The sequence below is a fragment of the Sus scrofa genome, chromosome 6 (assembly GCF_000003025.6).
Source record: "Sus scrofa isolate TJ Tabasco breed Duroc chromosome 6, Sscrofa11.1, whole genome shotgun sequence".
Classification (NCBI taxonomy): Eukaryota; Metazoa; Chordata; class Mammalia; order Artiodactyla; family Suidae; genus Sus; species Sus scrofa.
Window position 1 is genome coordinate 129,533,359 of NC_010448.4, and position 22,755 is coordinate 129,556,113.

Consider the following 22,755-nt stretch of genomic DNA (forward strand, 5'->3'; position numbering starts at 1 on the left):
GTCTAGATGCTCATGTTGCAACAGAACAAAGGGTGGGGAAAAAAAGTAATTGTAATGTATACATGTAAGGATAACTTGATCCCCTTGCTGTACAGTGGGAAAATAAAAGCAAGCAAACAAACAACCAACCAAAAAAGAAAAACCAAAAATCACATGTAAGCAAGCACTTAGAAACAGTTGCTGTGCTCTAACTAGGAGCAGCCATCAAAAGCAATAGTTAAAGCTACAAAACCATTTGGCTTTTATTTTCTCAGGACAAAGAAGGTTACATATAAAATGTAATGAATAGTGATTTATATTTCCTAATAAATAAACTAATTTTTCCACCACAAAAAAAGAAAGTATTTTTTTCACGACTGTTCTGAAATATAATCAGAACTGCAGTTTCTTTACTGACTGAACTTTCCAAAGAGCTGTGTTGATTTATTAACTGAGATTAGCAAAAAACAGAAAATAACTTAAACAAAATTACATTTTAAGTGCAAGATCTTTATAGTATGCTAACCTGAAAATACCAAAGACTTACATAATGTGAAAAATTAACTTTTCCTTCAAAACTGTATCAAGTTTTGATACTGTATTGTTCCTATCACTATTATCAATTATTGCTTCTGTAAATGTAAAAAGTAAAATCAGAATTCTAGCATACTGCAGCTAAAACACTAAGCTCTAGAGGGAGCTTAACTTAGTCTAAACCTTCATTTTAAATATAAGAACCTTTTTAAAAAATATATACATATGTTTTAAATATACATATATGTATATATATGTATGTATGTGTGTGTGTGTGTGTGTGTGTGTGTGTGTGTGTGTGTGTATGGAACCTAAGCTCCAGTGAGACAACCACCTCAGTCGGCTTCATAGTTGAGAAAACAACTCAATTATCCAAACTCCTACATTTTTATGCAGTCCATAATAGGGTGAAAAAAAAAAAAAGTGAAAGAAGATGTAAAAAGCTAGATGTGGAAAAGAGGAAAAGAAACCATCTAACTCCATTAAATCAGTAGATCTGAGTGATAAGGTTATTGGAAACAGGCATTATTTACCATGAAAGGGGTGTTTGGGCAATACATACTCCCTAGAGTGTTTATTGGTTCTTTTCCCCCCTAATATTTCCTGTTTAGGATTCTTTTTCACCTTTAGAGACCTAGTTACTCTGAGTTTCCTAATGATGTATTCTTGAGAATAAATCTATTTCTACATTGAGTTACAGACACACACAACTAGCTTTCAACACATGTGTATTAAAATCATCTGTAATAATTTAAAAAATACAGATGTTTGGAATACACAGAAGACCAACTGAATCAGTAGCTCTGAGAGTGGGCATCTATTTCATGAAAGCAGAGGCCACATCTGATTTGCTTTATCTCTTCATGAAGGCAGAGACTACAAATGATTTGCTATATCCAGTGCTGGTCTGTCATATACCATGAGCTTAATAAATACTTAATGAATGCATGAATTTAAATTTAACAAACACCGGTTAAATACCATCTGTGTTCCAGACACCGATATGCTTAGGATATAATAGTAAGCCAAAATGAGATGAAGATTCCTGACTCCGGTGTTTATATCCTATCAAGAAAGAATAAACAATAACTTAGCAACAAAAGTGACCCTTTTAAAATGCTGTCATCCCATTCCTCACAAAATTTTGCATTGTAAAGACTTTAATTTTTCACTCTTTAGAAAATGGGGAATCACTGTAAGGTTCTGAGAGGAATAACAGGATCTGATAATGTTTTTTAAAGCTCTACTCTAGTGACTCAGAAGAGAGTATCAGTGAGGTGGTAAGAAGTGGCTAAATTCCACATATGTTCTAAAGATAGAGCCAAAAACTTGTGCATCAACTATGGAGTGAGGCCTCCAGGGTGTTTTGGCTTGAGTAACCAAAAAGATGACGTTGCCATCAATTGAAATGAGAAAGATAGTAGGAGGAACAGATGTGCTAAGGAAAACAAAAAGCTGTCAGTTTTACGCTGAATCTGAGATATTTATTAGACATCTGAGTGGAGACATCAGGGAGGAAGTTGGATACAAAGGCCTGCAATTCATGAGTCATGTATGGATAGAAAAAACTAATTTGAGAATTGTCAGCTAGCATTAAAATTCCCAAGACTGAATAAGACCACCAATGGAGGAAAGAAAGGAAATAGGACCAAGCCAAAGAGATTTAAAAGGAAAGATTGGTAATTCAAGAATAAAAATAAGATAATCACTGAAGCCAAGTGGAGGAGAAATGAATGAACCACAGAACTAGATTCTATTTCTTATTTTGCCACAAACTCACTTTTGTCTTTGGGCATAAGGATAAGGAAGTTAAACTAAAAATGAACATTCTTGTCATCTCGAAAATTCTACTAAGCTATTTCTTTAGTAAAAAAAGTACCTGGTTCCAATCCCAACTCCACTTACATAGATGCTCTATGCTTTAGGGCAAACTCTTTCACTTTTCTGAGTTTCACTTGCCTCATCTGTAAAATGATAAGAATACACTTCACTGGGCAGGTATGAAAAGAAATTAGGTAGCTTTTATGAAATTGCCTTGCATATTTGCTAGTATCTTGTAGGTACTAATTCAATACATTTCATTTTTTCAATCTTTTCATTAGAATAGCATTTTAATGATCTGAAGTTGAATTTTTGAATCAAAGTAGGAATTAGGATGTCAGCATTATCTATCATTATGTTTCCAGACTACCCAAGGATACTGTGTGTTGGAAAAGTCACTGGAGAGCATAAGAATTTCTTCTTCTCTTGTCTCATGCTGCACCTGTTAAATTTGTAAAACACACATTTTTTTTTCCTTAAGGTACTTAAATTTGATAGAGTAAGGAGAAAATTGGACAACTATAACCCTGTTTTATAAGGACAGAATATAAATATGGTTGATACCTTAAATAATTTTATCAAATTACATTATGTAATATGTTAAAACAACTCTGAAATTCACTCTGAACTGAGCAAACTCAATAGAATATTTGTTCTGTCTTCAGCACCAGTTATAATATCTTGTACATTCTGGTTTTAGGAGTAACCGCCACTTTCTAAAAACTTAAGAACTTATATCCCAAAAGCATACTAGTGCATGTTGTTATACTATCCATACCAGGTGATTTAAATTCATGAACTAGGAGGTCCTGTTGTGGCTTAGCACAAATGAATCTGACTAGCATCCATGAGGATGCAGGCTCAATCCCTGGCCTTGCTCAGTGGGTTAAGGATCCAGCATTGCTGTGAGCTGTGGTGTAGGTCCAGACATGGCTCGGATCTTGCTTTGCTGTGGCTGTGGTGTAGGCCAGCGACTACAGCTCCAATTTGACCCCTAGCCTGGGAACTCCCACATGCCGAGGGTGTGGCCCAAAAAAGCCAAAAAAAGAAAAAAAAAAGAAGACCTAACAAACAACTTTTCATACATTTGGCTTTTTTTTTTTTTTTTTTTTTTTTTTGCTTTTTAGGGTCACACCCATGGCATATAGAAGTTCCTAGGCTAGGGGTCAAATTGGAGCCATAGCTGCTGGCCTATGCCACATCCACAGCAACGCCAGATCTGAGCCGCGTCTATGACCTACACCACAGCTCACGGCAACGCCAGATCGCTGACCCACTGAGTGAGGCCAGGAATTGAACCCGCATCCTCAGGGATACTAGTCGGATTCGTTTCCACCGCGCCACGATGGAAACTCTACATTTGGCTTTCTAATAGATATGGTACTAAGCTCCACACCATCTCTTAGGACCTGGGGAAACTAATCAACATGGATCCTACATATTGAAAGAAACATCTGCATCATTAAAAGCATAAATATTAGTACTGTGATTGTGGGCTCTGTGATCTGTTCTCTTACCTATGCAGAAACAGTGAGTAGATGATAATGAATCAAGAGGTCTGCAGAAGGCATTATCCACCCCATCCTTATTCCATGCCTTGCAAAACAAGTTGCAACTATTTGCCCACAGGACCCCTAGAGTAAGGACTGTTACAATGCAGGTATTAAGAAGAATTTTAAATGTCCATAGCAAGGCATTAAAAAGTGGCCCTGAATATTACTCAAATGGTGTAACTGCTTTTCTATTTTATGAAAATAACAATTGAATACTCTAATTCTCTTTAACCACAGCCATAGCCAAATAGAAAATGGCATTTCAATTTCTCAAAAAGTATTAATAATGGTATCTTTTATAATGGTATCTTTTTATTAATAATAATTAATAAATGGTATCTTTTTATTAACAATAATTAATAAAAAGTGTACTGGTGTTATCTGCATATGTGTGTGTTATTTAGGAGTATACAGAAGAGAGATAATATAGCAGGCCTGTGACTACTACCCTTAAGGAAGGCCTGCCTGCACATTTGGCTCTTGGCAGGTATCTGGAAACTTGAATGATAACAATTCTAGACATTGAAAAGAAACTTCTCTAAATGACATGAGTTGCTCACTGAAGCTACCCTGTTGATATAAACAACATGGTTTTATGCTGAACATCTGCTTTTGTTCTGGGAGTCTTGGATTTTGGCATGTGCTAGGTAGAGAGTGCATATGCGATCTGAATAAAATCCTTGGGCACTGAGTCTTTACCATGTTTCCCTGGTAGACAACATTTCATCCATGTTAAATTTTTTTTTGCTGGAGGAATAAAGTGTGTCCCTTGTGATTCCTTTGGGAGAGTACGTTTTCTTTTTTAAGTAACTTGCTTTCTTTTTTTTTTTTTATTAAACCATTTTAAAAATTGAACTAGAGTTAATTTACAATGTTGTGTAGTTTCAGGTGTATAATGCAGAGTGATTTAGTCACATGTACTTGTATATATCTATCTTTTTCAGATGTGTTTCCATTATAAGTTATTACAAGATATTAACTATAGTTCTCTGTGGTATACAGTAGGTTCTTGTTATTTATTTTATATGTAATAGTCTGTATACGTTAATCTCAAACTCCTAATTTATCTCTCCTTTCCCCTGCTATCCCCTTTGGTAACCATAAATTCGTTCTCTGTCTGTGAGTCAATTTCTGTTTTGTAAGTAAGTTCATTTGTATCATTTTTTTAAGATTCCACATATAATTGATACTATATGTTATCTGTCTTTCTCTGACTTCATATAATAATCTCTAGGTCCACCGATGTTGCTGCAAATGGCATTATTTCATTCCTTTTTATGGCTAAGTAATATTCCACTCTGCACACGCACATGTGTGTACACACATACTGCATCTTCTTTATCCATTCACCTACTGATGGACATTTAGACTGCATTCATGTCTTTGCTGCTTTAAACAGTGCTGCCATGAACACTGCGGTGCATGTATCTTTTCAAGTTACAGTTTTCTCCAGATATATGTACAGGAGTGGGATTGCAGGGTCATATGGTAACTCTGTTTTTAGTTTTTTAAGGTATCTCCATACTGCTCTCCACAGTGTCTGTGTCAATTTATATTCCCACCAACAGCATGGTAGGGTTCCTTTTTCTCCACACCCTCTCCAGCATTTATTATTTTTAAACTTTTTAATGATGGCCATTAATGACTGGTATGATGTGATACTGTATTGTAGTTTTGATTTGAGGTACTCTTGAGAGCTTGTCCCAGTTTCCTCTGGACATTGCCCCCATGTTCCTTTCCCTTGCTGATTTTGCTCTATTCTTTTCTTGTAAGTACATTACAATGAAGGTACCTGTCACAACGTAAGGCATTTGTTTCTTGAGTATCATTATATGTTGAATTTTTTGAGTCTTCCCAGTGAATCACCTAATCTGGGAATGGTTCTGGGGACTCTGGACATAGAATGTAATAGCTGCTAATCAACTACCCTTCATGTGAATGTGGACTGCCCTTCAGGAAGAAATTAACCAACTCTTTGATCAGTCTATACACATACATTTACAACTTGTTTTATATAGTGTCTCCTTGTACATTTTTGGTGCTCCTTAGAAATAGGAATGATATTTACTTCATATATAATGCAGCCAAGAATTTTTTAAATTATACAAATCAAAAATTCTAAGGTTTCAACACAGCTGTTACTTGCCTGTCACCTTATCTGCAAATATCATTTTTGAACACAAGGTTAACTTTGTATCTCCAAGAGTAATGCAGCCAGATAGAGTTGCTGAAAACCATAACTGATTCTTAGCATAGAGTATATAGTCCTAAAGTATGAAATTTAAAGACTATATACAGAAACTAGGCAAATGCATTGCTAGGATGAGGCATAGTTAATGCAGGAATTACAAGACTTTTCTGTCAACTATGCATTTCTAAACCTGAACCTTAATACTGCATGAATAATTTGACATTTAAACACCACCTCCTCTGTTTTTTAAAGGCAAATATGTGTAGGAGAGACTCTAACAAGCTGATTGATCATCTTTCTGTGCATTTAAAAAATACTAGAGTTAAAATATTGTAAATCGAGAAAGAATGTAACCATCTAATGTTCAAATATACATGTTTAAGTGAATTAATCACTTCATAATACATTTAATTTTAACTTTGATAAGTTAATCTTTAAAACATGGTTTCAGAAAATATAATCAACATAAAATAGTGTTTCATAAAATAGCATGCTTTTTAAAAAAATCAGAAAAACAATTCTCAATGAAAAGTATATTTTTAAATCTTATTTGGTATCATTAAAACCATTAAAATTTTAAATATAGGCTCCATTAGCCCAAAACTAGATTTTCAATGACTTGAATAATTAAAAAATTTAAAATCAAAATAGTCTTCAATTTGACTTTTAGCTCTTAACCAGAGAGACAATGAAACTTCGTAATATGGACGGAGATAACCTTCTAGTTTAGACTTGAGTGCTGAAACAGATGGCTTTATTGGGAAATGATGAATATGATTTTATGATTTTTAGGACCGCACCCACGGCACATGGAGGTTCCCAGGCTAGGGGTCGAATCCGAGGTATAGCTGCCAGCCTATGCCACCGTATAGCCACAGCAATGTCAGATCTAAACCGTGTCTGCGACCTATACCACCGCTCATGGCAACACCGGATCCTTAACCCACTGAAGTGAGGACAGGGATTGAACCTGTAATCTCATGGTTCCTAGTTAGATTCGTTTCCACTGAGCCACAATGGGAACTGCGAATATGATTTTGTATTCACATAATACGGATCCTAGAGGTCACAATGATAATATTTTGCTTTCAAGAGTTCTACTGTAAAGCAATAAAGAGAACAAGGAATGAAAATAACTTTACTTCTAATACAGAGAGAGAGAATTTTTCATCTATAGCTAAAAACATCTTTAGTGAAAAACAATTGTTTAGTTAAAAATGATTTCTAAATAAATTAAAAAATATCAGATACTGTGATATGATAAAATTTTGTTGCTACTCTTCTAAGGTGGCTAGGATTTAAACAGTTATAATATTAGAATAGATGTAGGTTTAAATTTTAAGCATCCTAAATGGATCCTAAATGTTAAAGTTTGATATGAAATGAAAACTTATTCATAAACAGCTAAAAAAACTTTTATACAATATAAAACGACTGGCAAACAGAGGCCGGTTCATACAAATGATGATATATTAATTTTAACTACAGCAATTTTTCAAAGTAAATAAAATTTAATTATGATAGCATCCTTGTCAGAAAATTTGATTCCTCCTATGAAGTTAAGTATAAATTAAAGTAATAGAGTAATGATTCAGGAACTTTGTAATTGCCTGTAATTAAATTATTCAGAACTATTACTATAATTTATATATTTTTAGTCTTTGTATTAGTAAAATGTGCTTCTCCCATTAAGTGATTTAAAAGTATTTCAGTTTTCTCATCATTCTTCATATGACCTCTGGTTCTTATTTTTTCAGGATTTTACGTAATCACTTCTCGAATTCCTAAAAAATAAATCACTTCCTTCTCTATTAATTTTTCTTGATTTTTTGTTTTGTTCATCTCAAAAGTTCTTTAACTGTGACCTTAATATTCTGCTGGGTGAAAACAATTACAAAGATAAGAAAACTGCAAGGGCAGTAATACTTAATTACCTAAATACTGCTAAATACTTCATTCTGTCTTTCTGTATTATCTTAGTAAAAATCTTTAAAAACCTAGCTTAGGTGTCTGGAAGAGGTATTTATTTTTTGCCTTTGACATGGTTGAAGTATATGTTCTTTAGTTTAGTCCCCTAGTTGTAAATACCATAAAATGCAGTAAAATATAACTGAAAATAGTGATCCCTGTAGACTGCATAAGCACTATGAGATATGGAAAAATAACATGCTGAGATGTAGATTCTAGGTAGCTGGACAGACTTATTCTATTGGTATCTTGCTCCTATAGCCCAGCCATGCAGCATCCATAATTTAAATTTAGGTCTTGGTAAAAAAGATAATTTACTACATTACGGATATTCAGGCTACCTTGCGAAGAGCTGAAACTATAAATTTCAAGTTCAAATGCTAAGGCTTAGCTTTCATACTAAATGCAGAGCATAAATCTGGTTGAGATACAAATAGATAGATTTTTTTCCCCTATCTCCTTTCTTTAGGTTGAGTAGGCTTATGTCTTAGAAGGCTACAAAATACATAAATGTCAACTACATCACATTTTAGGGTAAGGTCATGTCAATATTGATGTTATGTGATCCCTCCCCCCAAAAAAAGACAAACTAATAGAGGGTACAACATGCAGGAATGGGACAAAGAAAAAATAAGGAAAATATCCCTTCCCATGAACTTTGTCATAAATGTATAGAAGGCCTTCCACACATTTTTGAAAGTCTACTGTTTCTCTCCTATGTGGTAAGCAGAATCAGGCTCATCTCTATTAAAATTGTAGCATTTTAAAAATGCATCTGAGGCATGAGTTAAGGCAAGAGTGAATGGTCAACTTTATTTTTAAAATTTTTATTTTTTAGTTTTTTTGCTATTTATTTATTTTTGCTTTTTAGGGCTGTACCCACAGCATATGGAAGTTCCCAGGCTAGGAGTGGAATCAGAGTTGCAGCTGCCAGCCTATGCCACAGACATAGAAATGCCAGATCTGAGCCATGTCTGTGACCTATACCACAGCTCACAGCAACGCTGGATTCTTAACCTAGCCAGGGATTGAACCTGTGTCCTTAAGGATACTAGTTGGGTTGTTACCACTGAGCCACAATGGAACTCTAAATGGTTAATTTTAAACAAAATATTCTTGGAAACAAAATTAGAGATTATAAATGCAAAAGAAGGAAGCTTCGTGGAGTAATTACAAAATGTAAAGTACTCTGACATAGTAAATCTACTCAAATTTAAGAAAATTAATGTTATTCCCATATTTACTAAAGATCGATTGCAATTATAATCACATTAAATGAACAACTGTTTACATCATTTCTATGAATTCCCATCTTAAAAAGGTTTATCTATTCTATATTTACTTCCAATTTCATGCTGTTTGACATAATTTAAACAATAAGTCTAAAAAAGCCAGGACATATAAAAACAGCCCCAAAACCTCTCTACGTAGATTTCCACATGAAATAACTAACAATTTTTATTTGTTTGAAGAAATATGGAAGAGTTAGGGCTATGATTTTGTGTTTTATAAGGATAAAAATGCTAAAAATGGAAATTGCTTTATTATTTTGCTAACATGTTTGTAAAACTGCCCTTTTTTACATAAGAGACTTCAATGATTTGGTATTTATGCTGTTATCTTCCATAAGTATTAGAAAAAAGGGCAGCAACTATGGGTATTTCTGTATTATTCCCAATTTAGGACAATATTCTGATGATATCAAATGGATTCAATGTACAAAGCTTAAAATTCATGTATAGAAATAATGAATAATCAAGAAATAATAAATTGTATTACTTACTTTTCCAGAAACAATCTTTTCATAGATCTGAATGGGTTGGTCTGCAAAGAATGGGGGGTAGCCAGCTGCCATCTCATAGATTAATACTCCTAATGCCCACCAATCCACTGCCTTATTGTAGCCCTAAAGTAAACCAACACAAACGTCTGTTATTACTTAACTCACTCAGAAGAGAATGAATATCATAAATTATTTCAAAATAATCTTCAAACACATGAAATTTTAAAAATAGGTTCTGAGTAGTTATGCAGGATGAAATAAAAAACACAATGTATCAGGTCAGATTTGAATTAAACAAAGGGGAGAACTTCCAGATACTGAGATTAGATAGTAGGAAAATATTATTAAATTTTTTCCTAAAAATAATTAAGAATATTATAGACAATAAAATATGCCCTTTTAACTGGGATAGCAGTGTTGTTCAACAATAGGAAGGGAGTTGGACCAAATTACCTCTTATAGCCCATTCTAGTTCCATAATCTTATGAATCAGGTTTTCTAGAAAATACTTAGAAAGGTCAAATGTTCTGAAATGAAAGAGTTGATGTACTTCATAATAAATAGTGGAATTAACTTCAAAATACTCTACATATTTGTAATTAGGAGGGTGAACATCCTGTGAAGTGAATTCCATCCTCTTTATAGGACCTTATGGAAGCTAAACATTTAATGTGGAAGCGAACACATGTAAATCTTTAAGTATACTTTATTGTTTTGTTTCTCATCTCTAAAAAGTATATAGGAAAGATGATTAATTCAGGGGGTTCTGTGAGGACTTTATCAAATAAAGGAAATAATATGTACAAAGAGAATGCTGCAAATCAAGGGTATATAATTCTAAGGCTATTCTTAACTGGATTTGTTTTTTTCATATTAAGCTTACTAACATTAAGATCTAGAAGTATTTATAAGAAAATAAATAAGAATAAGGTATTAACATATTTATATAAAGTTTGTTATCAACTACAATCAATGTCAACTGGCACAAAAGATTATGGAAAAAACCCAGTTTGATCATGGAAGGAAATGAGCTGAGTTCTTGCCAGATCTTTTGATCTGCCCTCAGGTATATTCTTTAATTACCTTTACCACTCCCCATATTCCAACCTTTTGTCAAAATTTTAGCTTTTTAAGCTATTTAATTTTCAAACTACTGGCTAAAATATAATACTGTGATATGGAGATTTCTTTTTTCTTTCCTGTTTCTGTATGTTTTTAAAAAGAGACTAGTATAATTGGAATAGCACTTTGTTTAGCTTATAGAAATGGGCATCAACCGTGCTTTAATTCTTTAAACTCAACTCCCTAGTAATGTAATTACAACATTTTTTGCTATAATGAAAACATGTAATGTTCAAACAGATCCTTTTACTAAATTTTGGTTTTATGTTTCAGATTGTGTGCTACTGTTTATAATAAGTATGTTAGATGCTTTTAATACCCTAGGTATAAAAAATTAAAACAAATCAATAAGAAAAACAATTATAATAGATAAATGGGCTAAGGACATGAACTAATAATTCATACACATTCATAAATACCAAATGGCTATAAAGCATTAAAAAAGCTAATAATAAAAGACATGAGACTTAAAATAATCAGATGTTGTTTACTGCCTATCAAATTAGTAATGCTTTTTAAAATAAAGAATACCCAATGCTGCAGAAAGTTTGATATAGGCACTCTCAAACACTGCTGAGGAGTGTAAAATGTTACAAGCTTTTTGGAAAGCCCTTTGGCGATATGTATTGAAACCCTTAAAAATGTTCATACCCTCTGACTTAGTAATTCCACTTCTAGGAATCTAACCTTAAAAAATAATTTAAAACACAGAAAAGGCTTTATGCACAAAGATGTTTCTCATAGTTATTTATAATAGAAAAAAACAAAATAACCTGAATATTCAACGACAAGAGAAGAGTGGCAAAATACAATATGGTACATTTTCAAATAAGCCATTAGAATTATATTTTCAGGCTTGTTATCATTCAGGTGAAAAAAGATGAATACAAAATTGTACATTCGATATAACATGCATAAGAAAATATATTAAGATGTTTTTAAAAAGGCTACCTCTGGGTGGTGAGACTATAGCTTTCTTGATTATTTTTATTTTTCTGTATTTTCCTGATTCCATACAATGAATATTTCTTCATACATATAAACACATTTTTTAAAGTTTTGGTGCTTATGACAAACACCTTATTTGTTAAATGCACTTGAAGAAGAAATATGTTATTAGCAATGAAATTTAGATTATAAAAGACAAAGTTATAGATGATTTAAAAAGGTGAAAGATTTATATGATCTGGAGAGAAACCAGAGTATAGTTATAGATGATTTAAATCATGAAAGATAATGAGAATAAAGCTGAAATAATTCTTTTATTTTATTCTAACACTTCTATAGGTTAGCCAAATTTGAATTATTCAGAAGGTAGTTATTGAGTGTCTAAGTATTGAGGCAGGTTCTCTTTCTCTTTCCTGGTTCCTGTCTATGCCCAATTATCAGTTTTTCTTTTCTGGCTTTCTCCACCAAAGGATGGCAGAAGAAAGGAAAACAGAGGTTAAAACATCATTTCAGATATGATTAAAAATTTCTCATCACATTTTCTCTGTTTAGAAAAGTAGAACTGTCTTAAGATTATATTCATTTGCTATAATACTATTTTTAAACTAAAGTTTAAAAAAATAATTCACATATAGTTCTTTCATTTAAGTGGTAAAGTTGAAACAAAGGAAGAAGTGACAACTAGTACACGTTATCTTTAGTTTGCCTCTTGGTGTATATAATGCAGAGCAAGGCTTCCCTCCCCTCTTCTTATTAGAAGTAATTATGAAAAGGCTATGCTTTTGGCTTCAAAACATGGATCTAGAGGTCAGATTTAGTCCTACTAATTCTCTCAGATCCAGAGTTAAAACTGACAGCTTCTAGGATTAGTGGTAGACTCTAAATAATTACTTTTTAGTAATTATGCACAGATAAAATTCATAATTTAGATTAAATAAACATAAAATTTGATCAGTAAACTGTTTTTTAAAATAAAAATCCACAGTGATGCATGCCTTATATTTATTTTTTCTTTTTTCGTTTTCTTAAGTATAGTTGATTTACAATATTATGGTAATTTATGCTGTACAACAAAGTGATTCAGTTATACATATACACACACCCATCCTTTTCCAGATTCTTTCCCCACATAGACCATCATAGAATACTGGATAGCATATGCCTTATATTTCTACTTCTTACATAACAACATTATAAATATACCTTGCTGAGAATTATTTCTGGAGCCAAATATTCTGGAGTGCCACATAATGTCCAGGTTCTGCCTTTAACTCTTTTGGCAAACCCAAAGTCTGTGACCTATAAAAGAAAAAAAACCCAAATACTTGTGAACATTTATTATTTACTGTACCTAAGTTGAAAGTTAAAAATCAGTGTTAAACTTAATACTATGAAAAAAAATTAAGTCAGAGCAACTGAGACTAGTCCAAGAAGGCCACTATTTAGTGAATGAAGTGTTAAAGCAACCTATACTTTAACCTTCTTGACTCAAAGAAAGAAACAAATGAACCAAAAAAAAAAAAAAAAGGTTTTAATAAAAATGAAGCAATGATAGGAGTGTTCCTTAAGTCTAGCATGTCCTCTGCCGTTAAATACAGCATCAGAAGTGCAAAAGCATCATTGGGAGAATCTATTGATAACTGTGTAAAAAGGAGTGCCATTCTATTAACAGCAGAAATGGAAAGAAAAACACTGCTACCAGTTCAATATTGGTAGCTGGGGTTCCTTTGGCAGCTGTACCATAGCTTTACAAAGCACGGATTCTTGAGACACACTGTCTGGGTTCAAATTCTAACTCTACCTGTGTTTCCTTGCTGTGCCCTAATTTCATTAACCTTAAAATGAAGATAATAGTAGTAGTTATACTTCATTGTCTTATCAGAATTAATAGAGATGATGTAAGTAAGACACTTAAAATAATGCCTGGCACTAAATGAGTACTCACAAATTTAGCTATTACTTCTTTAGGCAGGAGCCTGTGCTCAGCTCACAGCTATAGAATCTGGGGGATAAAAACAGATTTTATCTTCAATGGAACTCTTAGTTTTCTGTAATAGTGACAGAACTATGAGCTAGATTTAAGCTATTAGGAAGAACTGTCTACCCCAAAGGGGAAAAAAAAAAATCCAGTATTGGTAGGTGTGGTTAAATACAGACAACTTATTACCTAGTATTTTCTCAAATACATTATACATAATGTGTTCACGTCATACCTGGATATAACCTTGGTGGTCAATTAAGAGATTTTCAGGTTTTAGATCTCTGTAGATGAGGTCTAGTGAATGGAGGTACTCGAATGTTAGCACTATCTGAGCTGCATAGAACCGTGCATGGGGTTCACTATAAAGAAAAAAAACATTGACTTTTGGTAAAATGGTTTAACATATAGCAGTTAGTAGATTATACAAAAAAATAACATGAGGTAATAGTGTTTTGGGAGCAAAACTTGTTTTTTTTTTTTTTTTCCTTTTAAACATGTCAAGAATCTCGTTAGTTTCCAAATATTTATTAAATCTATAAATCATCTTTAAATAATACTTTGATCTGCTTAGTAGACAGCAAATGTTGAAAAATGTAACTCTCAGATTTTCACTGTATTTTCAATTATTGCTGACCATATTAGAAGTTACTGGTGTCTTTATAATTATATCTGACCTTGAGAATGATTGAAAAGTACCAGTTAGACTGTCAGGCCATTGCTGCTGTTGATAGGTTCCATCTACCTACCTTTCTCATACATTTCAAATACTTAAAGAATTTCATTTCACAGAAATCTCTAACTGCATTAATCTGCAGATTTATGCCATTTTTACCCAGGCTGTTCCCATTACAAAAGTGATACATGCTCATTATAGGAAAAAAAAAATTAATGAAGAATAAGGATACCAATAATCTCATTCAGAAACCACAGATTCAATCTTGGTATCTGAATTTCCAAATCTTTTACTATGCATGTTTGCTAAAACACAGGAATAATCTGTTTATTTGTGTAAATACACACAGTTCTTGATGCATAGATTCAACTAACTGATGGATTAGTGTAATTTTGATGCCATATTCTGAGTATTACTCCAAAAGGATGTACTGATTTTCTAGTGTGTTTCTAGTTCATCTTCTATTGTATACACTGAATTCTGTTAATCTCCCTGATCAAATGCAATGACTTTCAGATTTGTGTCCTCAGTGAACAACTTCAACTATGAATAGAATTTCCCTCAAGATGGTTGGCATGAGTGTGATCTGGTAGCAGCAGAAATAGGAATTCTAAAAAAAGACTGTATATGCTGTTCCTTTTGCTTGTCATTCACTGTATTTCCAAGGTCACATCCTGATATATACCAAGTGCTTAGCAAATATCTGCTGAATGAATAATGTGAAGAAACACACTTCTTTTGTGGCAATATTTTATAATACCCTTTCAGTTCCAGCCCCATCCCAACATTAACAAGCTATGCCTATGACAAGGAATGAGAACACTATAAAGGGAGATTGGAAGAATCACCCTGGTCACTGAAACATTTATCCCTAATTCTGGAAACATTTGACCTGGGAGGTCCCCTCCTATTTTCTCCATACATCTGTTAATGAAAGATGCACTTGGAGTTCCCGTCGTGGCGCAGACGAAATCAATCTGACTAGTATCCATGAGGATTCAGGTTTGATCCGTGGCCTCACTCAGTGGGTTAAGGATCCAGTGTTGCCATGAGCTGTGGTGTAGGTCACAGATGCAGCTGGGATCTGGTGTTGCTATGGCTGTGGTGTAGGCCAGCAGCTGCAGCGCAGATTAAACCCCTAGCCTGGGAAGCTCCACATGCCGCAGGTGTGGCAAAAAGTTGCGCTTATTATCATATGCTTATCATCACAAATATTAAGATTCACTCAGCATTTTATATTTATCTCCATACTGGTGTTTGACTGGAAGTACACAAACATTACATAGATGCATAGTCAAATTGTTGTAGTTGAAAGCAAATAGTCTATAGGAACATTTAATGCTGTAGCAGTTTTAAGTCTAGACAGTTATTATTTAAGTAGAGATTCATAATGACTCTGAAGATTCTGATTAGAGACATATACAACAATAACTCAGTCTTCTCACTGCCCCAGAGTCTGAAAGATGGAAGTTAGCAATCTTTCAAGTGTATACACAGTATGTGTAAAATGTTAGAAAAGACAGTGTCTCTGTGTGAATTATGTCAATCAACTTGCTTTTCTCTTAGTGTCAAATATTAAATAATTAAGGGTGTGGGGAATTGTAAAGGAAAGAAATTAGTAATTACAGAAAATGGATAAAATATTTTTTGAGGACAGATTTGGGTATGGTACTCTGGTATAAAACTTTAAATTATCATAGGGCAATATGAGGATTCTGGACCTGCTTGGGTAAGGGGTGAAAGAGAGCATAACAGGAGGTGAAAAAAATTCATTTAAGATAAACAGAAGTGGCTCTGCATTAACACAGTGCCTGATACATATTAATTAGGTCAATAAATGAATTTCAGCTTAGGTCTTAGGTAACTAAAATAACTCTCATGTTGGCCCATTACTGAATCGATCTCATGGAAATCAGAGTCTACCATCCTTTTATGAATTGAGTTGTCATCTTCAACTTGTTTGAATTCATACTGATATTTTATTTTTTTATTTTATTTACTTTTTTTGTCTTTTTAGGGCCACACCTGAAGCACATGCAGGTTCCCAGGCTAGGGGTCTAATCGGAGCTACAGCCTGCTGGCCTAGGCCAGAGCCATGGCAACACCAGATCTGAGCCGCGCCTGCGACCTACACCAGAGCTCACAGCAACACCAGATCCTCAAGCCACTGAGCAAGGCCAGGGATCGAACCTGCAACCTCATGGTTCCTAGTCGCATTCGTTTCCACCATGCCACGACGGGAACTCCCATACTGATATTTTAAATTATGCCAATATATAATGTATTGAATGAAGGTAGACCTGCTCTTGGTTTCAGCTTCATTTTAATAGTGATTATTAATGAATAATAGTAGCTTATAAACTGTTAATACAATCTTTAAACTATTTTAATAATGGTGTGACCTTATTAGTAATAACCTAATGATTAGGTACAAAGTCTTTTTATTTTATTATTATTATTGTTATTTTGATAGGCAAGAAGTAGATTTATTAGGATAGGATGCTTGTGAGAGATGCAAGCAGGCAGGCACAGAAGCACTGCCCCAAGGATCCAGTTGGCTACAGTTTTATCCTCCAAGGGGAGTGGGGGTTGGAAAGCCCGCCTCTTCCTTTCTGGGAGTACTAGCTCCTCCTAGGTATCCAGTAAGGTGTGTATTAAAATCAGCAGAAGGGCAGTCCTCAAACTCTTGCCTGCAGTTCTTGCACTTCCACTAGTCAAGCAAGCCTGCCTTGTTCTGATGGCTTTTTTGAGCAATTTATTAACTTACAGTGATTCCCCAATGTTCCCTAAGTTTCTCTCGTTATTTGTGGTCCTTTACTGGGATTTCTAAAACTACCTGTGCCTACTCCATCCCTATCATTCCCCCCTCCAGGTGTTTTACCCTTTTATGCTTAAAGGGGATAATGGGGGATGGCCCTTCAGTAACTACTTCCTGCTGAGAGAGGGCGTAGACCTGCCTAGGGAAGGAGCAAAACACCTGGCAAACTGTCCCTTTTCAATGTTGCTCTGGTTAATATTATTTTCCCAGCCACCTTAGAGATTAAACAGCGTATGGTGAAATCAGTAACATCAGGAGGACCAGCTCTTCTATGAGCACCTTTGGGTCCAGAAGCACCAATAGTACCAATGGGGCCAGGAGGACCAGCATCGTCTTAAGCACCAAGTTGGCCATCATCCAGCAGGGCCAGGGGGATCAGGCTCACCATGTTTGCTGGGAAAACCTCTCTCACTTGCTGCTCCAGAGGGGCCGGGAGCACCAAGTTCTCCAGGAATGCTCTGTTCAGTGGGTTTGCCTAGAGAGGAGCTAGTAAGTCCAGGGGGTCCCTGACTTCCAGCTTCTCTATTACGAACTCTTTTAAATTATATACATATGTTTAAAACTCAACTTGGCCACAACAATAAGAAGAATTAAATTTGTACATAACTTTCATAATTCTATCATTATGATACCCTGATTATCTTTTCTATATATTCTTTTTATCTTTATCCTTACACAAATCTCTTCCTCAAAGATACATTATTATTTGTTCAATAAATACTGATTTAAATTCAATTAATTTTCGCAGTATCTGGAAATTCTTCAAATAATGGAGTCTCATAATAACTACCAATGGTAGAATATTTAAACTGCAATCATCGTGCTTTTATTTAATTCTTAAAACTCAGTATGGTGTGGCCTCTTATTAACGTTTCCAGGTAATTCCTCATATAGCTAAAATATTACTAAGTTAAATAAATTTTAGGCACAGCAAAAACTTAAAATTTTGGTTTAAAACAAATACACAGTAATATAAAAATTTGAGAAATATAAAGCATTAGTTACCTGAACCTTCCAATTCTTCTTAGATGTGAAAACATTTCACCGCCAGGGACATATTCCATAACCATGTATAAATTAGAATTATCCTATGAACAAATAAAAAGGATAAATAAATCAAAATTATGAAACCTAGATTATTTCTCAAGAATATATTTTAAGATAATTCCATGTTCAATAGAAAAATACAAAGTTAATAATGTATCTAATAGGTCACTAACATTGGGAAATAGATAATAAATGGAAAATGCTCTAACTTTTCTCAGTAGGACACTTATTTTTTTTTTTCCCCTGGTACTCTTGCCACAGATCAGCCTGGGATTTTTGCTATTCCTACTCTTACAGGGAACACTTAACTTTTGAACAACTAAACACTGTGTCAATGACTTAATGCTATAGTGTAAACAAAAGTTAAAAATTTGAAAAAGTAAGAATATTTACATTTTATGTTCTAAATTAAGTCAGATTAATGATTTTTACCATCACCCTAAATACACTGGTTTCATTTGATTTACAGAATAAAGGAGGAAAAAGAAAAAAGGTTAAAATGTTTCACATTAATCAATTGGTGGAGATGCCAAGTATCATTTAAAAAAGCTGAAAAGCTGCCAACCTCAAGAATAAATCTTTTTTTAATAATGAAGTCCCTCTTTTTTATTAAAAAAATTTCCTGTTGTTTTCTATTCAATTTGAATTAATATGTTCTTCTATACATTGTTTCTTTTTTTTATTAGAGTATGGTTGATTTATAGTGTTGTGTCAATTTCTGCTGTGAGAGCAAGAATAAATCTTGTGCAACTTTATGAGTCACTTAAGCAGAGGACCAAAGACTACTTTGCTTCAAATAAATGAAAAGGCTAGAATAAGAAGATGATAAGGTTGCAGCATAAAAGTTTCAAGAGAAGAAAGTATGTGGTGTACTCACTTGCATCGGTGTAAGAGCTGCATAAAAAGATATTACTATGAATTTTGATAAACTGAAACACTTGATTTTATAACACTATCTCATGAAAAATTATGCATTACCTTTAACAATTTCCTCAAAGAGAACCAAAACCTTTTCAAATGCCATCTATGTTTTTAAGCACAAGATTTAATTACATAAAATCTGTTACTTTTTTGTTTATTCATCTGCAGGGCTATCATCTAGATTAGAATCCTATTATTGCTTCATACTTTAAAAAAATGAGGTTGAAGATATTTTATTTGGATATAAATAAAATTTACCTTAAAAGAATACTCCAGTCGAACAAGAAAAGGAAAATTCACTGCCTGTAATATTCTTTTCTCATTCAAAGTATGCTCTATTTGCTTCAGCTTAACAACCTGTAATCGAGAGAAAAAAATATTTAATATGTTTGAATAAAATTTAAAAGTTACTGTAATTTTAAAATGAAAAAAGTGGCTTATCAGGTTCAAATGAAAAATCTAACAGAAGTTTAAAACTTGGTCTTAAGAAGGTCAAGTATAATTTTCAGCTAAGAAACAAGAGCTAAGGGAATTCCCGTTGTGGCTCTGCAGTAAGAAACACAACTAGTATTCATGAGGATGTAGATTTGATCCCTGGCCTTGCTCAGTGGGTTAAGGTTCCAGCATTACCTTGAGCTGAGGTGTAGGTCCCAGAATGGCTCAGATCCTGTGTTGCTGTGGCTGTGGCCAGCAGCTACAGCTTGAATTTGACCCCTTGCCTGGGAACTTCTATAAGACACAGGTGGAGCCCCCCTAAAAAAAGAGAGAGAGAGATGAGAGAGAGAGAGAAAAAGACACAAGAGCTAAGAAAAAAGAGACTCATAATAAATGACTTAAAAAGTATGTAAAAATATTTAGCTCCTAATGCTTTATAGTCCACTAAGAGTTGTCAGAAATTACTGTAATAAGCATGTATTGATTTTAAATCTTAAAAAGATAAGCAAGGAAACTAAAGATTGATGAAAAGTCAATAAGGAAAAAACAGTGGATAAAAAAGGAACCAAAGGATTTAGTGCCTTTGTGAAGAGAATCCATTTGCATGCCAAATCCGGTTTCTCCACTGGGTAGAACACGTTGGGAGTGTGGTTCAAGCTAGGGAATTTCCCTGCAAAACACCAGAGCCCAGAGATCTTTGGTGAGAATAGGGCCTCACTTGCCCTAGGTCAAGGTGAGGCCTAAGTGGGCAAAAGGCAAGGGTGGCTTGTTGGAGCCCAGACGCCTCAGGTCTGGTGCTCCTTCTCTGAATTCAATACATATGGGAAGGAGGAAGCTCACATCATCTGTTTCTGTGGAGTGCGTGATATCTAAGTGCATAATACCTAAGTAAATGCAGGAACAAATCCTAAAAATTCAGTTTGCATAGCTACAAAATTTCGACAATAATACATTTAAGTCATATAGGATTAACCAAGCTTCCAATCGATTGTCTAATCAATCAGGTACAAAGCAGGGAAAGTAAGTTATCTTGACTTCATGAAGACAATGGTTCTATCCCACATGTGATTCTATTCCGGATTTAAGGAAAAAAGTTGACCTTAAGGAAACATAGATTGTCTTGTATATGTGTAAATCATTGGAGATGGCATTTTTTTCTGGATAGAGGCTTATTGTCAGTGTGAGGCAGTCACAGAACTCAAGAAGTTAAACATGAATAAGGTAATTAAAGATAACATCCATTATTAGGATATAAAATTATAGTATAAAAATAATTCTGAGTAAAGAAAAAAATTTGGTATTTTGTATCTATGAAGTAATGGATATTACTTCTAAAATTATTATGGTAATCATTTCATGATGTTATATAAATCAAATCATTACTTATACCATGCTATAAATCAATTATATATTAATAAATCTGAAGGAAAAAAAGGTAAGTCTGATCACTAAGTCCATTTGGTTATAACTTAGGCCAATGCTTCTCAAAATTTGGTAATTAAGTATACCAAAATAGCAGAGAAAAGTTAACAAGTACCCTAGGGAATATAGTCCACATTTTATTTTCAAAGTTCAAATAAAATTCATATTTACTTCTGAATATTTATCGTTAATTTATAGTTAAAAGCATTTATAAATGATAACTGACCTTTTTTTAGCCAAACACCCGAGAAGTTACTAATATGGATGACAGTTAATATATCATCACATACTACCCTGCATCACCCAGTATAGCACCCAAATACTCCCGTGAGTCAAGTTTCAGTCAGAGAAGTAGAGAATAGAGGACATGGAGGGAAATAGTGTGAAGTAAGACTGTAGAAGAGTTTGGAAGAAAATTATAAAGTGTTCCAGAGTAGGCTGCGGAATTCTGACTTCATTTAATAAACACCAGGAAGCTTTTTCAGTAAGTGAAATGATATGACATGGTAAGAAAATTTCATTGGCAATGAGGAAGGTGAATTAGTACAAGGGGAAAAGTCTGGGGTTGTGGAAATAAATTAAGACGCTATTTTGGAAGTCTAGTTAACATTATAGTGAGGGACCAAACTACATGGTGGTAGAATCTTAGAATATATATAACGAATATACTTCAAAGGAAAAATTAAAAAGGAATAGAGTTATAGAAATCAGACAAACCTTGTTCAAATTTCTAGTTAGCTGTTTGACTTTGACTTTGGCAAAATTACTTAAATAGGTTATGGGCTTAAAGGGGAATTTAATGTCATATAAAACTGCTGATAAGATTCACTGATAAAGTACCTATCTATGCTAGACATACAGTATAGAATAAAAAAGTGTGATTTGACTTCTACATTGGTTTTCTCCCTTTTGCTCCATACATTCACTGTAAGACAGAAGACCAAAGAGTTAAAGATTTGTGGTTTTATTAACAGAAAAGTTATTATGGAATATTATTTTATTACTTATCAAATTATAATAAACAAACTTGAAAGAAATTCAGAACATAAAGATTCTACCTAATTATGAATAGATCCAGAACATCGCTATAGCAGAAATGACTTAAAATGCCAGCTATTCTCTTGGGAAATGCTGTCTCACCAAGATTCAGCCAATGAGGTAGCCTTCTCAGTACCTTACTTAACAAGTTATCTTTATCAAAAAGTATTTAAAACTCCTCTAAATACTACAAAGCATAAAAATGGTATATTTTATAATTCTTTTAATGTTTATCACTACAATATTCTATTAACTCCTTAAGAAACAAATATAAAATATTAGGGAATATACAGGTAGTAACATTTTAATAATAGCTCTAATAAAAATATATTAAATTTCATATAGTATCATGTCATTTGCCAATAGTGGCAGTTGTACTTTTTCCTTTCTAATTTGGATTCCCTTTGTTTCTTTTTTTTGTCTGTTTGCTGTGACTGGCACTTCCAACACTATATTGAATAAAGTGGAGAGAGTGGGCATCCTTGTCTTGTTCCTGATCTTAGAGGAAATGCTTTCAGTTC

The 22,755-nt window shown here is 33.6% G+C and overlaps 1 protein-coding gene across 9 annotated transcripts in view; it reads right to left on the reverse strand.

Annotated features, from left to right (window-relative positions):
• The window catches only part of PRKACB (protein kinase cAMP-activated catalytic subunit beta), a 115,811-nt gene that overhangs the window by 12,962 nt on the left and 80,094 nt on the right, over positions 1-22,755 (reverse strand). For all 9 annotated transcript variants that reach the window (XM_021096363.1, XM_021096361.1, XM_021096364.1 and 6 more), the window contains 5 exons: positions 19,598-19,696; positions 18,377-18,459; positions 14,113-14,239; positions 13,103-13,198; positions 9,830-9,952 (listed from right to left, as the gene is read on the reverse strand). In XM_021096363.1, the coding sequence (XP_020952022.1) occupies positions 9,830-9,952; positions 13,103-13,198; positions 14,113-14,239; positions 18,377-18,459; positions 19,598-19,696 (528 nt within the window). The remainder of the gene's footprint in view (positions 1-9,829; positions 9,953-13,102; positions 13,199-14,112; positions 14,240-18,376; positions 18,460-19,597; positions 19,697-22,755) is intronic.